General features: G+C 42.5%; 1 protein-coding gene across 3 annotated transcripts in view; it reads right to left on the bottom strand.

The window, feature by feature from the left end:
* Positions 1 to 1,954: 1,954 nt before the first annotated feature.
* FAM53A (family with sequence similarity 53 member A) overlaps positions 1,955 to 16,298 on the bottom strand; it is a 99,765-nt gene continuing 85,421 nt past the window's right edge. For all 3 annotated transcript variants that reach the window (XM_073610937.1, XM_073610936.1, XM_073610938.1), the window contains one exon: positions 1,955 to 3,455. In XM_073610937.1, coding sequence (XP_073467038.1) covers positions 3,171 to 3,455 — 285 coding nt within the window. In that variant the 3' untranslated portion in view covers positions 1,955 to 3,170. The remainder of the gene's footprint in view (positions 3,456 to 16,298) is intronic.

Here is a 16,298-nt window from a genome sequence, read left to right as displayed (position 1 = left end):
TGAATGAAACTGACTCAGTAAGTTTGTTTTGTTGTGATTAGCTGTGATTGGCCAGAGCTAATCACATGGTACATGTAATTGGTCCTGTCTGTACCATGTGATCATACTGACCAATCACAGCTAGTAACACAATTGTACACAATGGATGGCATGAAAGGAAGCCATCCATTGCTTACAACTGTTATGTGATCGGCTTTAACCACTAGGCGCCCGCACTATAGGCAAAAGATGGCTACAGCGTGGTGCTGGTTTGCTGGGAGGGCATCCCTGGACGTTCTCCTGTTTACTTGTTCCCCGCGCGCCACCGCGCATCGGGGAAAATCTGTGTTGGCCGTGTCCCTTGGAGACAGCCAATCACAGATCATGCTAAATGGCCAATCACAGCAGCCATTTAGAACTCAATCGGCGTGTCCAATGAGAGATGATCTCAAATGTAAACATATGAGATCATCTCTCATTCCCGGCTCTCCCTCCTCACACAGAGACAGCGTGTGAGGGAGAGCAACCTGTGCTGCAGCGTGAGTGAACACTAATACACAGTGCCATACTAACACAAAACACAGTGCCCACAGTACCCATCAGTGCCATCTGTCCCCAGTGTCACATGCCATCTGTTACCAGTGTCACATGTCATCAGTGCCACGTATCAGTGGCATCTGTCATCAGTGTCATGTGTCACCAGTGCCACGTATTAGTGCCATCTGTCATCAGTGCCACATCAGTATCACCAGTGCCACGTTTTAGGGCCATCTATCATCAGTGCCACGTTTTAGTGCCTTCATCCGTGCCACATATCAGTGTCACGTGTCATCAGTGCCACATATTAGTGCCACATCAGTGTCATCAGTGCCACGTATCAGTGCCACAGTCCTGGTGCTCCAGGGCCTTCAAAAGTATAATAGGTAGTCAACCAGTTAGATGTGTAATTAATGCTCCTAGAACACCTGATGGTACTCCCTGCATGTTGGGCCTCTCTATGTGGCCAGGCTGTGAAAAAGTCCCACACATGTGGTATTGTCATACTCAGGAGGAGTAGCAGAGTGTATTTTGGGGCGTCATTTGTGGTATACACATGCCATGTGAGAGAAATAACCTATTACAATGACAATTTTGTGGGGGGGGAATCTTCATTTTGCAAAGAGTTTTGGGAAAAAATGTCATCAAAAACCTCACCATGCATCTTACTAAACACCTTGGAATATCTTCTTTAAAAAAAAGGGGTCATTTGGGGGGTATTTGTACTTTCCTGGCTTGTTCGGGTCGCAAGAAATGAGATTGTCAGTACTGCCGTCAGTACATCAGGTGTGATCAATTTTTTATGATTTGCACCACAGCTTGTAGACTCTCTAACTTTCACACAGACCAAATAATATCCACTAATTTGGGTTATTTTTACCAAAGATATGTAGCAGTATAAATTGTGGCCAAAATTTATGAAGAAAAATTAATAATTCGCAAAATTTTATCACAGAAACTAAGAAAAATCAGGTTTTTTTTTCAAAAATTTTGGTCTTTTTTCATTTATAGTGCAAAAAATAAAAAACCCAGAGGTGATCAAATACCACCAAAAGAAAGCTCTATTTGTATGAAAAAAGGACAAAAAATTCATTTGGGTACAGTATTACATGACTAGTTGTCATTCAAAATGTGACAGCGCTAAAAGCTGAAAATTGGTCTGGGCAGGAGGGGGTTTAATTGCCCAGTAGGCAAGTGGTTAATTGGTCACATGGTACTAGCATTGAGCCGGTACATTGATCAGTCATCCGTGGGGTCCGGTGGACACAGCTGGTGACAAATTGTGGCGCTGCGCAGTACCACCCCGGCCGTCACTCTGCTATAGACCAGATGGGAAGGTGTTAATGCCTGCCCGGAGTTCATCTATAATGATTGAGTGAAGAATGGTTTGTTCTACAGGCAATTGGAAAACCCTTTAAGAAAAGAAAAACAGGACACATTTTTGCAAACCAAATTGATTTTTTTTTTATTTAAGGACAAAATCGCCTTCTATTGCTGAGTGTATTTTCTCTTCCTGTGGAATTGATCATTACAAAAGTCCAAGTCTAAAGTTCAAGTGCTTTGATACATTCTTTTGAACGTTAGAAAAAAAAAAAAAAAAATTGAACGTAATAATGACCTACAAGGCATGTAACTACTTGCACTTTTTTGGAAATGCACAGAACGTAAATTACGGTCACTTTTGTTCCAAGATAGAAAACAAATACAATTCAAGTAGCAAATGTATAGGCCTTTCCGTCTCCTTAACCTTTCAGGTCACTAGTACATTTTGATCAAGAAATCTAAACAAAAAACATGCTTGTACATGTAGTTTTGTAACCACTCAATATAAAAAAAACATCCTAGAGCGGTTATTTTGGTTTTTTTGGACTGGTCATTATCAAGAACATTCTCCATATCCATTTAGACAAAAGCGTCGTTTTTTAGAACTTTTAAGCTCTTCCAAAACAAAAAATAGAACTTATACCTGCACCAGAATCATGGCAGACAAAGATTTAGGTTTATAAAATGCCCTTCTGAAAATTCATTTCAAAATAGAGATGCTTTCATTTTTTTTTCCAGAACTGTAAAAGCCATAGAAATGCAAAAATATCTGTTAAGTTTTTTTTCTGCTTTTTACATTTATTATTTTTTTTGTATTTTAGGTTTCCTTAAAACTCCTGACGATTTCCTTTCGCGGTTGCGGAGCTTGGCAGCCCAGTATGTGAGACGTTCGCAAAAAGTAAACAAATTGTACTCGCTTTTTTTGTCTAGCACACCCCGCCAAAAGTGAGGTTACGTAATTATGAAATTAGCTTAAAAAAATAGTAGTCCTTCCCGAACCCACCCCCATCCCCTTTTCCCTGTACTCTGAGTAACAAATATTTAGGCACTCTCAGTAAGCACTTGTAGATAAGTTACTTTCCCATAGGAAACCTAATGAGTACATATATATCTATTTGACTTTATACGTTGAGCCACACATACTAGGCCGAATACTGCTGCCAGGTGGAAACCATGTTTTCAAGTTCAGTCTTTTTATCATTTGTTTTGTTAAACTAAACAGGTGACTACTCTCCAACACGTTCTGCGGGACTCAAAGGAAAGCAATGGCGGCAATGGGAGTGCCGCGACCGGAGGCAATGGGAGTGCCGCGACCGGAGGCAAATCAAGGTTCAGTTATTCTCTATTTGCTCCAGATCCAGATCATCACATTTCATCTGAACCATGGGGCCCTCGATGCATTCACAGTCGCTTAAGTCTTCCTCGCTTTCACTCACAGTGGCTTCCCTCTTAAAATCCCTAGAATGGATCCCTTCGTCTGTGGTCTCCTTCACAGGACTGGACCCAGGAGTGATGATATTCATGAGGTCATTGGAATCGCAGGGAGAGGAGACAATGGTTTTAAGGTGGGGATCTTCGTCATCTTCATAGTCCAAAGAGCAAAGGCTTTTAGATGTCTGGAAAAAAACAAAACAAAAATATATTTTTTAGTACAAGAGAAATCTGGGCTATGGATTGTTCACAGCATTTTAGAATGGAAAGAATACTATTTGGCAAATCAAGTGTAGTTATTTTTTTTTAATTTCAGATAGTGGAAGTATTATATACTCCGTCAAGTTCACCGCCAATGTCCCCGCTGAGGGCAAGTAGCCATTCTGTCCAAACGCACTGCATGTGTGTGTGGACGAGGGAGAACACTTGTTCCACGTTTGTTCCTCTGAGCAAGGGCCATGCTCAAGGGGTAATCTGTCTTGGCTTATATGGCAGGGATGGCAAGGATCACTCAGAATTCAACTTTTTTGGCCAGGATTTACAAAAACCATGCTTGGATCACAGGTATGTCTTTTAAACAAAGGTTCATTTACCTACAATGCATGGTTTGGAAACTACTGGGCACCCTAGACGGAACTGTACATTTTATTATAAAAGGCAAAGACAGGAATAATGCCCAAATTATAGCAGTCTTGTGACTTTTATCAGTGTCTGGTTATAGCTTGTAGGGGGAGTTTTCATTTGCCTCTGACTGTCCTATGAGGCTGCAAGACCCCTGACCTGGACAGTGCCGATTGACCCTGTGCTGATCACATGCACTCCCAAGAAAAATAAATGACTCTCTGGTAATACACACCAAACTGAGCATGTCCAGCTTGCCCCCGAGGCTCTGTTTTATCAGGAGGTGGATTGGGGACTGTGGAAGAAGGGGGGGATCAGAGAAGATCGGATCAAACAGCCTTTTTACACAATGCAGAGGGAATAACCCCTTAGGTTCCACAGGGAGTATAACAAGCATGCTTTACTGCATATACAGACTGATTTTACTGTTGTGGGTTTAGTAACACTTTAAGGCCCCTTTCACACGAGGCGGGCTCCGTTTCTACGGAGCCCGCCTCGGTCCGCCGGCTCAGCAGGAGATCAGTCCGTTGATCTCCGCTGAGCCGGCGGATGACAGGTCCCTCTCTGCTCACTGAGCGGGGAGGGGCTTGTCAGGCGCCGCTGCCGCCTATGGAGGGATCGGACGAAAACGGACATCGTGTCCGTTTTCGTCAGATCTCACCCGATCCGATAGCGACGGATCTGGACGTAGAGCCATACGTCTGCTTTTAGCGGATCGGACGGGGTCGGATGTCAGTGGACATGTCTCCGCTGACATCCGACGCTCCATAGGTTAACATGGATCGCCCGTTCAGGTCCGCCGTCAAAACTGACAGGCGGACCTGAACGGTCCGATCGTGTGAAAGGGGCCTAAGGTGTAGAGGATTGCCAAATGCTTATGCAAAGTCAAAATCAGGTACTTACACTAGTTGAATTGAAAAAAGAGTGATAATACTGGCAATGTGTGTTTTATACCTGCCTTCAGTTTTAAGCTGATCAAACTCCACTTAAAATCTAAAGATCTTTAAAGGGGCTGCAGACTCATTAGATTCCTTCTGACTATCCTCACGTAGAAGGTCCCTGTGCTTTACAAAGCACGGAAACACAAAAACAGAAGTTTCACGCTATTTTGGTTGGATTTATAGAGCTCCTAAGTAAATTTAGCTTTTTTCTTTAATCAACATCTTGTCTACGAGCGGCAGCAGCCTCCCAGCACTGTTTGTGTTAATCTGCAGGCCCCGTCAGACTAAAGCCAGGCCTTTGTCACAAGAGACTTCCTGAGCTATGAGAAAGCTATTCTTTACAGTCAACCAAAATTAACTTTTTTCTGTGCATAAGGCGAGCAGACTACAGGCAAAATAAACATACTGCTCAGTATGCCGAACAATCACGTCCAGGCACCAGGTTCCCCATTCAGCAGAAAGGCACTGTGCCGTCTACTCAACAAGGGGGTCTCTGATTGTAGGCCACATGACGACCTGCAGGCATGCAACTGTGCCATTACTCTGGATAAATAGCTCCCCGTATCAATAGACCTGGACCACATTCTTCATTGTGACAGCAAATTACAAGTCCAGCCGCTGATGGCTTACTATGGAATGTCTAGGTTAAAGATCAAGACACAGAACAGCAATTTGATTTGTTATAGTGTTAGAAAGCGGCTGCTGAGGTTGTTCAAGAGTAAAGGACTCTGGGTCTCGTGTTAAAAAAAAATATCAAATTCTATTTCCAAGAGAAGGTAAGAAAATAAAAGAAAAAAAAAAAGGGATGGTTTTCTTAAAAACTCTCCAAAATCTGGTGTTAAAAAGAAGCCTATGTTTTTGAAGAGTTTTATAGCTTTCATCATTTGCCAAATGCCATTTTTCGAAGCAATTTTCTCTCTTCTCTATCTCATCCCCAAATCAAAGAAAGAACAATGCTTGCAAGAAAGTAACTTAGCTCAGCATATAAGGACATGCAACACTTGTCATGATTACAGCTATTTGGGTGGAGTTATTAATGTTAAGTTCTTTAGAATTTAAAAGTAAAGTGGATTACCTAACTGCCCAAACTTCACCAGGATTAAAGAGGAACTGCAGTCTGCTAACATACTGTAAATACTCGAGTATAGGCTGACCCGAATATAAGCCGAGGAAACTGGGAAAACCTATTGACTCGAGTATAAGCCTAGGGTGGGAAAATGCAGCAGCTACTGGGTAAACAATGCCCATCTGCAGCCTCACTGTCCCATTTGCAGTCCAATTGTGCCCATTTGCAGTCTCACTGTGCCCATTTGCAGTCTCACTGTGCCCATTTGCAGTCTCACTGTGCCCATTTGCAGCCGTACCTTTCATTACTAAAACAGTGCATCTCTCCCACTGTGTTATGCAGTCTGCTCGGCTGCCGTCCATTGTAAAAAAAAGCCCCGCCTCCTCGTCTGTGATAGACGTAACGCTGATACAGTTTCCCAGCACTGTATCAGTGTTCCTCTATCATGGAAGAGGAGGAGGCGGGGAATTGTTACAACGGACGGCCGAACAGACTGCATAACACAGCGGGAGACACACGCTGTTTTAGTAATGAAAGGTACGGCTGTTGTACGGCTCACTCGAGTATAAGTCGAGGGAGGGGGGTTTTCTTCCTAAAAATGGGCTGAAAAACTCGGCTTATACTCGAGTACATACAGTAATTGGTAATAAAAACACCTTTGCCATGCTGAAGCTTCCCTCCAACCACTTTGCATATTATTTTATATATACTGGGATTCTGTACTTGCCAAATATGCTGCAGAAATCTCCGAGTCTGGCTGCAGCCATTTTAACTGTGGGCAGCTGAAGCTGCTGCCTGTTCACTTCCTGGATTTACACAGCCACACAGAGGCACACGTCCAGCTCTCATTGGCCCTCTTATGACTCATACCCCCTCCATTCCTGGCAAACTCTCACAAGAGAGAGAGAGATAGATCTGTGCATGATGTCAAACCTAGGCTAATGACCAGACAAGAAACAGGAAGTGGCCTGTATATGGTATTTACTGGCAGAAAAAAAATGTTTTACTATCCAAAGTGAAAACAAGGGCAGAAGATTTAATAGATGGAAAAAAAAAAAAATGACTGAAAGTCCGCTTTAAGCAAAGTCGTCAAATAGTATTCACCTGAGTAGCAGATCTTGATTAAGGGTATTCATAAAATGTTTTATTTGCATACAGATGTTCTTTTAAAACAGCAAATCACTGAGGACCTGCATATTGACAGATGTCTGCAATTACTGCAAGAAAATATTTTTCTTTATTTGGGGAAGCTTTCTTTCACTTATACTGTGATACACCAACCAATGAAAAGTTAAGGGGCACGTAATCTTAGGCCTGAAATTAATACCGTCGGCATTGGTTGAAATCAGTAAAGCATCTGCACTGGGGAATGCACACATAGTAGCTGGCTGAATCAACTAATGATCTGCACACAACGCACAAACAATGGCTGAATCTGCATTTGTGGCATAGTTGGTTATGCAGTTGCTTTCTGGAATAATAGTTTCACAGGACCAGAGTGAATATAAATTAATGATTTAAAAAAAATAAAATAAAATCGTTTTTGATTTATTAAATCAGATTTTTTTTTTATTTAAAATCAATTTTTTTGATCTTTATCAAGTTTATTTTAATAAAATGCTTTTGGAGTAAAAATAGAATAGTTTTCTATTTAAGATACATTAATAATTTAGTTTATTCAGCATGAAATGGAGCCCATGTATGTAGCATGAGGCTGAATATTCTGCAAGATTTACATTTTTGGTAAACTCGTTAAATTAATCCAAGCTCTGCAAGCTGAGATAACATGCACTGCATTGATGCATTCACACAATGGCACAGTAACCATGAGGGAAAACAAAGTTATCCCATTGTTTTGCAAATCTATGTACACTACAAACTGTATGATTGAATCAGTTCTGATATTACTGTTTTACTAAAACTGACAAGCTTATTATTTTAGATAGAATCTTTAATATTTGCAAACAAAATGAAGGTTTCCTAACTACCAGCAAGAATAAGTCCTTACATTTAAAGAGCACCTGTCATTTCAGATCCATCATGGCAGTGCCCTGTTAGCGGGCATCCACTCATCTGCTGCCGCCACGTCCCTCGCCTTGTTGTGTCACTGCCACATCATCAGCCATCCCATTAAAGTGAATGGGACAGTCAGTGAGTCAACATCGGGTCAGAGGAGGAGCCGCTGCGGGACAGAGATGACAGTTGCTCTTTAAAAATTAGGATTTAAATTGAGTTGATTTACATCAAGCCTTTTTACTAGTGATTTAAAGTGGTGTTCCGGCCAAAATTATACTTTTTAAATAAAAATACCCCTATAATACACAAGCTTAATGTATTCTAGTAAAGTTAGTCTGTAAACTAAGGTCTGTTTTGTTAGTTTATAGCAGTAGTTTCTTATTTTATAAACTTACAGCAGGCCGTGGCCATCTTAAGTGTGGGCATCTGAAGCCAGACTGTATTTCTTCCTGGATCTCATCCTTGCAGATCTCGCACATGCTCAGTGCAGCACAAGCAGTGTAATAGGTTTCAGGTCAGGTTTCCATAGAAACGGCAGTTTCAGAGGAAGTTGCCACCCCACATGCTCAGTGCAGCACAAGCAGTGTAATAGGTTTCAGGTCAGGTTTCCATAGCAACGTCAGTTTCAGGGGAAGTTGCCGCCCCTTCCCAGAAGGCATTGCAAACAGGAAATGATGCGATGGGCCGCGGCCAGGGAGGAGGAAGTAAAAAATGAACACAGCAGATATACAGTAGGTGCTGAGAAAAAAAATTAAAAAATATCCAATTTGTTTACAGTACACAGTTTAGTGAGGGATGCTGAAGAGTTGTAAAAGTGGGTGGAACTCCACTTTAAATCGTGAGATAAAATCGACTTGTATTAAATCAAATCCACCCTGCACAGGACCACAAAAGCAGAAGTTACAATATTGATAGTGTGACAAATAAGCTACACACCTTTAAATACAATTTGTTGCACGTGTCACGTATTGGATATTTAGGCCATTCAAGTAACTTTTCTGTGCGGCTATTACTCTACGTGAACAGCCAACAAAATGACAGTTGGTAGCCTTCTTCTACTGGACAGGAAGTACGCTGTGTGCAATTAAAAAAAAAAAAAAAAAAAAAAACTGTTGTCCACTATACCACCATCAAGGATGGTAATGATAGTCCAAAACGTTTACATATTTAAGACTTAGATTAAAACCCCCTAAATAAACTGCTTAATGGAAGTTATATATAATGGAATGGAAATTTACGTTTCCTCAAGACGAAAGGCATTGTGGTGAAAACCTGCAGGCCACAAAAAAAAAAAAAAAAAAAACCTCCAGATGGGTGAAGTGCAACCTTCCCAGCACAAAACTTCTTTGGGGATGGAGAAGAAAAGCAGAGGCATCTAATGAGATGTCTTTTCTTGTGGAAGCCCCAAAGCCTTTTCATTTACACAGCATACATAGAAAGCCCTGAGCACAGAGCCTCACTTCATTAAATGCCATTTTGGGCCTAATTTCACATTGTGCTTGCCCCCTCTCTCTGCTCTTTATAAAAGCTGCAGAGCACCAGATGCTCGATGTGGATGCCACCTCCAGCAGAATCCCTCATTCAAGCTCCTGAAAGAAAGAAGGCCTCGAGTTTTCATTCAGAACTAAGTACCCCCAGTGTGTTTGTGCCTGTCACAGCACAAAGTGCTAGCTTGTCTACAGATCACTTTTGATACTTGATTATCATCTCCGAGGCCTGTCTACTGCGATCGCCTTTCCTCCTTCCCAAGCCTGCTGGAATTTGAACATTAAATGGGTATCCTCCTAGGCAACAATAGATAAATAGGAGGCCTTTGATTGTTCAGGCGTTGCTGAAAAGAAAAGAGCCCAGGACCCGTCCTGGCTGTGACTTAGCAGGATCTAGTCAGGCACGGCTCCCCTCTCCATTCCAACGAGCCCTAACTGCCTAGAGCTCCCTATTCAGTTCAGATGGGGTCTGCTCACCTCTTTCAGAAAGGGACATGAATTCCTGAGGAGGCCTGTACAGAGAGCAAATGTTGATCCTGTGAATGGGGGGCAAGGCTAAGCTCACTAAACCGCTAAATGGCACCATGGCTCAGGGCTTTCAACACTGGTGGGATTTATGGCTGCACTCTCTGCAAAGAGAATAAAAAATAAACATGAACGTTTAGACCCACGTCCCAGATCATTATTGGCACATGCCATCTGTGTTTCAGGCTTAGGAGGCCATTGTCTGCAGGGGCCTAAACCCGCCATTATTCCTTCCAGCACAGCTGTCCTGTTCAGCAGGGCTAATTATGCAGGGATATCTATGGTGTTAATTTATTGGACTTGCAGCCCCATAAAATGATACTCCAATGGAAACTTTTAAAAAGGGGGCTGTCATCCCAACTCATGAGAGGAATAAAGAACATAGGAGTAATTTGGCATAATGAAGTGCTTTACTCTAACACAAGTCAACTTCCTGGAGACCATATTCTAAAACCAGCCATTTTGGGTGCTTGGTCAAAATTAGAAGAACCACCATTTCATACTGTATGTACCATTCTCAGGTGAAAACGCCTGGGCAGGAAACGTTTCTGAATGCCAGATGTCATCCTCCAACTCTCAGGCTGCATAAGAGTTATGGAACAGTGCAGCCCCAATACTAACTCATAGAAAAGTAGTATGTAGCCCAGAATGTGTTTTCAAACACAACTACTGGGTGTAACTAGGGTTGTCCCGATACCGATACTAGTATCGGTATCGGCACCGATACCGAGCATTTGCCCAAGTACTTGTACTCGGGCAAATGCTCCCGATGCTTCCGCCGATACCTGGAAGACAGCTGTGATCGGCGCGTGGGGAAGTTACAAGATTCTCCCCCAGCGGCTTTCAGCTGCTTTAGTGACATACAGCGGTGATCGCTCACCGCTGTATGTCACTGCATCCTCCTCCATGCCCCCTCCGTTCCTCTCCACTCTTCTGTCCCCCTAAGCTGTCCCCTCCGTTCCTCTTTCATTCTCTGTCCCCCTCCGCTGTCCCCTCCGTTCCTCTTTCATTCTCTGTCCCCCTCCGTTCCTCTTTCATTCTCTGTCCCCCTCCGCTGTCCCCTCTATTCCTCTTTCATTCTCTGTGCCCCTCCGCTGTCCCCTCCGTTCCTCTCTCCTTCCCTGTGTCTCTCCGCTGTCCCCTCCGTTCCTCTTTCATTCTCTGTGCCTCTCCGCTGTCCCCCTCCGTTCCTCTCTCCTTTTCTGTCCCCCTCCGCTGTCCCCTCCGTTCTGCTGTGCCTCTCCGCTGTCCCCTCCGTTCCCCTCTCCTTCTCTCTCCCCCTCCGTTCCACCATCCCCCTCCTTCCTTTGTGAATAGACAGAGTCAGCTGACTCTGTCTATTCACATAACTGAAACATTGTAATCTCCTGTGATTACAATGTGTTAGTTTATGAATGAAGAGGAGCCGCTGTCTTCTCTCCATTCATTCTCAGTGCAGCTGAGACTGCAGAGAAAGGGACTGGGGAATCTCTATCCTCTGTCTCTTTCTCTGTCTCAAGGGGGAGATATCAAAGGTCTGTTAAGACCCCTGATATCTCACCAAAGCCCCCCAACAGGGCTGATTAAAAAAAAAACAAAAAAAACACATATTGCAATAAAGAATAAAAAAAAAAAAAAAAAAAAAAATGATTGTAAAAAATAAAAGTTGTAAATAAAAAAAAAAAAAAAAAAAAAAAAAAAAATGATTGTAAAAAATAAAAGTTGTAAATAAAAAAAAAAAAAAAAAAAAAAACACACACACACACACACACACACACACACCGTTCACCCCCCAAAAAAAAGCACTGTTAAAAAAAAAAAAAAAAAACACGGTCACGTGACATTAAAAAAAAAGTATCGGTAATCGGCACCGGCGAGTACTTGAAAAAAAGTATCGGTACTTGTACTCGGTCCTAAAAAAGTGGTATCGGGACAACCCTAGGTGTAACAATAGGTTCCATCTCAAAGCTCAGCAATCAATACCCAGTTTGGTGTGGACATAGCTATTTATCTTCAGTTCTGGCAGTTAAAATATTCAATTACACCCGATATGAAGCACTGAAATTATGCGGGCAGCCAGTTGGCCTATCAGTTATGAAATACACACAGACACAACATTCCACTGCACAATTTGAAAATCTGATACAGAAATAATTTGACAAGAGAGGCCCAACATGTGGTGCTACACTTAAAGTGAATTTGCTCATCCCTTAGATTACAAAGCAGAAGATTCTCCACGGTGCTGCTCCCCTTCAGCTTTGTTCAACTGCCAGAGGGTGAGTAAAGTATGGTGTAAGCTACAATTCGAAGAAGCTCACAGCGCTATGGACTTCCCTGTGATAGCCTTGACTGGCCCAGCCCTGTCACAAAACACATTTTCCACCATACCCAGAAGGTACGGAGTACTTTCTTTTGGCTACCAGTGCTGAATAAACCGGTGGGGAGACTTTATATTTAAACACACACACCCCAACCTATTTCACAACCCACAACTCTTTATTCTCCCAAGAGAAACATCTTTAAAGTATATCTAACCCTATAGCTCCTCTTGTACCCCTTGTTCACAGGTAGGTACATTTTTTCTTCTCATATGGTCATGTCCTGTGGTTCAGACCTTTTGGACCCAGATAGTCCGATTTTTACATGACCACATGGGCTCTCCTTTGTCCCTAGATCCCAAGCCCTGTTTGCTGGGTCTCTGTCCACAGCCCGATATAGACAAATATCTAAATATATTTTTGCAATTTTTGAAACGCTATTTACTGCTCACAAAGTGATTGCACGTAACTGGATGCAGACACCCCCCCCCTGTTTGAAGCATGGGTAAGGGAGGTGAACTCCACCCTCCCATAATACAAAAAATTGATGTACACAGAGGATGCCCAGCTAAATACAATAAGGTGTGGGACAGCCACATGCCTCCAAGACAGTACTTGAATTATATTACTACTTTGAGTTGTTTATTCCTTGCTAATAATTTCTTTGATATATTATACTGCTTGCATTACCTGAATTTTCTTTTCTCAAAGTTGCTATTGAACGTGAAAATATATCTAATCCTGAGAACAAAAAATGTAATGCGAATGTAATATATTTAAATCCAGTTAATCTTTACAGAAATAGTGAACACCATACACTCTCTCCACCTGCTGGTCTCAGATGTACTTACCTCCAGGGTTGCTCAGCTGTCAGTACCTAACGCTGCCGGTCCAGAGATCTGAAATCCCCGCTCTTCTGTGCAGCAATTTCAGGATGAACCAGAGCGATTCACTGTGCAGGCTCTGACCAATCAGATGCGCTGAACAGAGAAGAGCGGGGATTTCAAATCCCTTGACTGGCTGAGTGGGTACTGACAGCTTAGCATTGCTATATGTTCTGTAAAAGGTTAACATTTTAAATGTTTTGGCTGGAGTGGCTGAGTTTTTTTTTTTTGTTTGTTTTTTCGGGGGGATTCTCTACTTTTTTACCTGGTGATCCTGCCAGTAACTGCATTGTCACTCTCACACAGGCTTCCAGTGGAGACTACAAGTGACTGTTTCCACACAAATTAAACAGCTTTGGTCCACCGAGTATGTAGACCGGAATGTTCACCCAAATGTACTTTTAGCATGATTTTTGTATAACTTACTACAGCTATATCTAGCAAATATCTTGCAGGGCCTCTGGTTGAACCGCATCCTCTTTTCACAAGTCCTCTTGTGGTTTAATGTGTGAGCAAGCTTGCAGAGGGCTTAGGGAAAAAAAAAAATGATACTGAAGACTATAAACGGAATCCCCCCCCCCATTTACACCTGAGCGATTTAAAGTGCGTTTCCAAAAGCTGGAAGCTGGCCCCGCTCCGGAATTCCATGTTATTCTATTGAGCCTCTTCACATCTGAGAGATGTTCTGTTGCTCAGTGCTAAAAAAAAAAAAAAAAACCCCAGAAAATACAGGTGTTTCTTTGGGGCATGATCGCACACTTTTGGCCTAAATAAGAATTTAAATCTAAAAAACATCTGTCACCTTTTCATAGCAAGTCGCTTTCTTTTGGCTAAAACAAAAAAACAATCAAACCTGTAAAAAAATGAAAAGGCACATGCCGTGAACCATGAAGCAGGTAGGTTGTGTCTCCCAAGGTAAAATCCTAATGTCTAACTTTAGCATAGATTTAATTCTGCCATCACAGTCCACCCAAAGCAAAATCGGCAATTAAAGTGGAGTATAGAACAACTGTGCTAGATTAGGACTCCCTTCAACCCATATAACTTGAAGATTCTGCAAATAGAAAGGAAGAGAATATGCAAAATTTTTGAGATAAAAAATTAACTGCTTCTACAAATTAACATCAGCCCCCCCCCCTTCCCCAGCGGAACGCGCCACGTTTCCCCCTCATTAAACCCATAGATATTTTGTAACAAGCACATTCTGTCAGGCCACACCAGGCCTCTATAGGGAGATGTGACAAGTGCTAGCAGCTGGGAGATCAAGCACAAGAGCCGAGATGAAAGGACAGCTGCCGTCTAGGGATGGGGTCCCCTCTGCCAATAGCGCCAAATTAACTCTTCAAACTCACATTTCTATTTGGCCTTAGCGGGAGACCCAGCACTGGTGGCCTCCTCAGCATTAGAGGGGCCATGAATGAACAGGCTGCAAGTCTTTTCACTGTTGCTTTAAGGACTTGCATACTAATTCTACGCCAAGGTGACAAAGTGAAGTTCAATTTTAAAGGAAGCCTCTATTGAGGCTGCCATTGCTGACCTCTTTCTGAAAAGGCTAGTTGCCTGGCTGTCCCAGACTTCAATAGTTTCTGGGTTACTGTCCCGGAACAAGCATGCAACAAGACAGCCAGGCAGCTGGCATTTTCAGAAAGCAGTCAGCAATGGCAGCCTACATATTTCATATTGGTACAAGTTTACTTTAAGGTGTACTTGTCAATCGTAAAAATAGGAGGCTACTATCCTGTGCCAATACAAGGTCCAACTAGTTCTCAAGGTTACTTCTCTAAATCTTGGGATGATCTCCATCAAATTTACTTACAGATTATTTATTTATTTATTTCAGGTACTTATATAGCGCCGTCAATTTATGCAGCGCTTTACATATACATTTTACATTCACATCAGTCCCTACCCTCAAGGAGCTTACAATCTAAGGTCCCTAACTCACATTCATACATACTAGGGACAATTTAGACAGGATCCAATTAACCTACCAGCATGTCTTTGGAGTGTGGGAGGAAACCAGAGTACCCGGAGGAAACCCACGCAGGCACAGGGAGAACATGCAAACTCCAGGCAGGTAGTGTCGTGGTTGGGATTCGAACCAGCGACCCTTCTTACTGCTAGGCGAGAGTGCTACCACTACACCAAATTTAATTCTTTATCTGTGTACTACATTACGGAATTCCACAAGGTGAAGGCTCTATAAAGAAGGCTCTATAAAGTACTATAAAGTATCTCAGGGTCATGGGTATACTGATATCGGTATCTAGCCAAAATCATAACTTCTTTTTGGATAGGAGGGGGAACAGTTAAAACTCAAGGTTTTATTGCAGCACAGTGGCTAAGTGGTTAGTACATCCACCTGGCAGCACTAGGGTCTTTAGTTCGAATCCAAACCATGGCACTACCTGCATGCAGTTTGCATATTTTCCTTGTGTCTGTGTGGGTTTCCTCCAACATTCCAAAGACATGCTGGTAGGTTAACTGGTTGTGGTCTAAAATGGGGTCTTAATGAGTTCAGGATCTTAGGATTGGAAGCTCCTTAAGGACAGGGACTGCTATGAATTTACACACACACACATACATAAATATATATTTATATTATACACACATTTGTACCGTATATAGCGCTAAGTAAATTGCTGGTGCTATACAAATACCTGTAATTAATAAATTGCCATCTTTGTCCATTGGGAAGAAATTTCCATACTTCCTGTAAGGGCATAAAGTAATAGGCAATTTCTCCAATGGTAATAGAGATAAAAAAGCAAACAGCTTAAAGGCCTCGGTGGGAAAAGAAAGCCACCCTCTGATAACATCACGTACTTCAGTAGGTTTTATCAGCCATACGACTCAGGCCACCCCTCTAACACAAACCACCCTCACAGGTTGAATCTCTATGACAAAGCCCGTGAAGGTGAAACACGCCAGTTGGGGGTGGCATTAGGTGGGTCGGGGAATGTATGGCTGAATAAACCTACTGAAACTGGTGATGTCAATGGTGTGTGGCTTTCTTTTCATGGCGATGTATTCACAGAACATGGATGGGATTCTGAAACTGGCACCTGGAGTGCCCTAGTGAAAGGAAATTATTGTAGCTTGGGTCAGTGGGTCATCTGACAAAAGCTTAAGGCCTCATACACTGTGTGGATGAGTTGCGGTAAAACCAGGTGGTGAACTGTGGTTGTACT

This window comes from Aquarana catesbeiana, linkage group LG01 (genome assembly GCF_042186555.1).
Source record: "Aquarana catesbeiana isolate 2022-GZ linkage group LG01, ASM4218655v1, whole genome shotgun sequence".
NCBI classification, from domain to species: Eukaryota; Metazoa; Chordata; class Amphibia; order Anura; family Ranidae; genus Aquarana; species Aquarana catesbeiana.
This window is presented reverse-complemented; position numbering and strand designations above follow the sequence as displayed.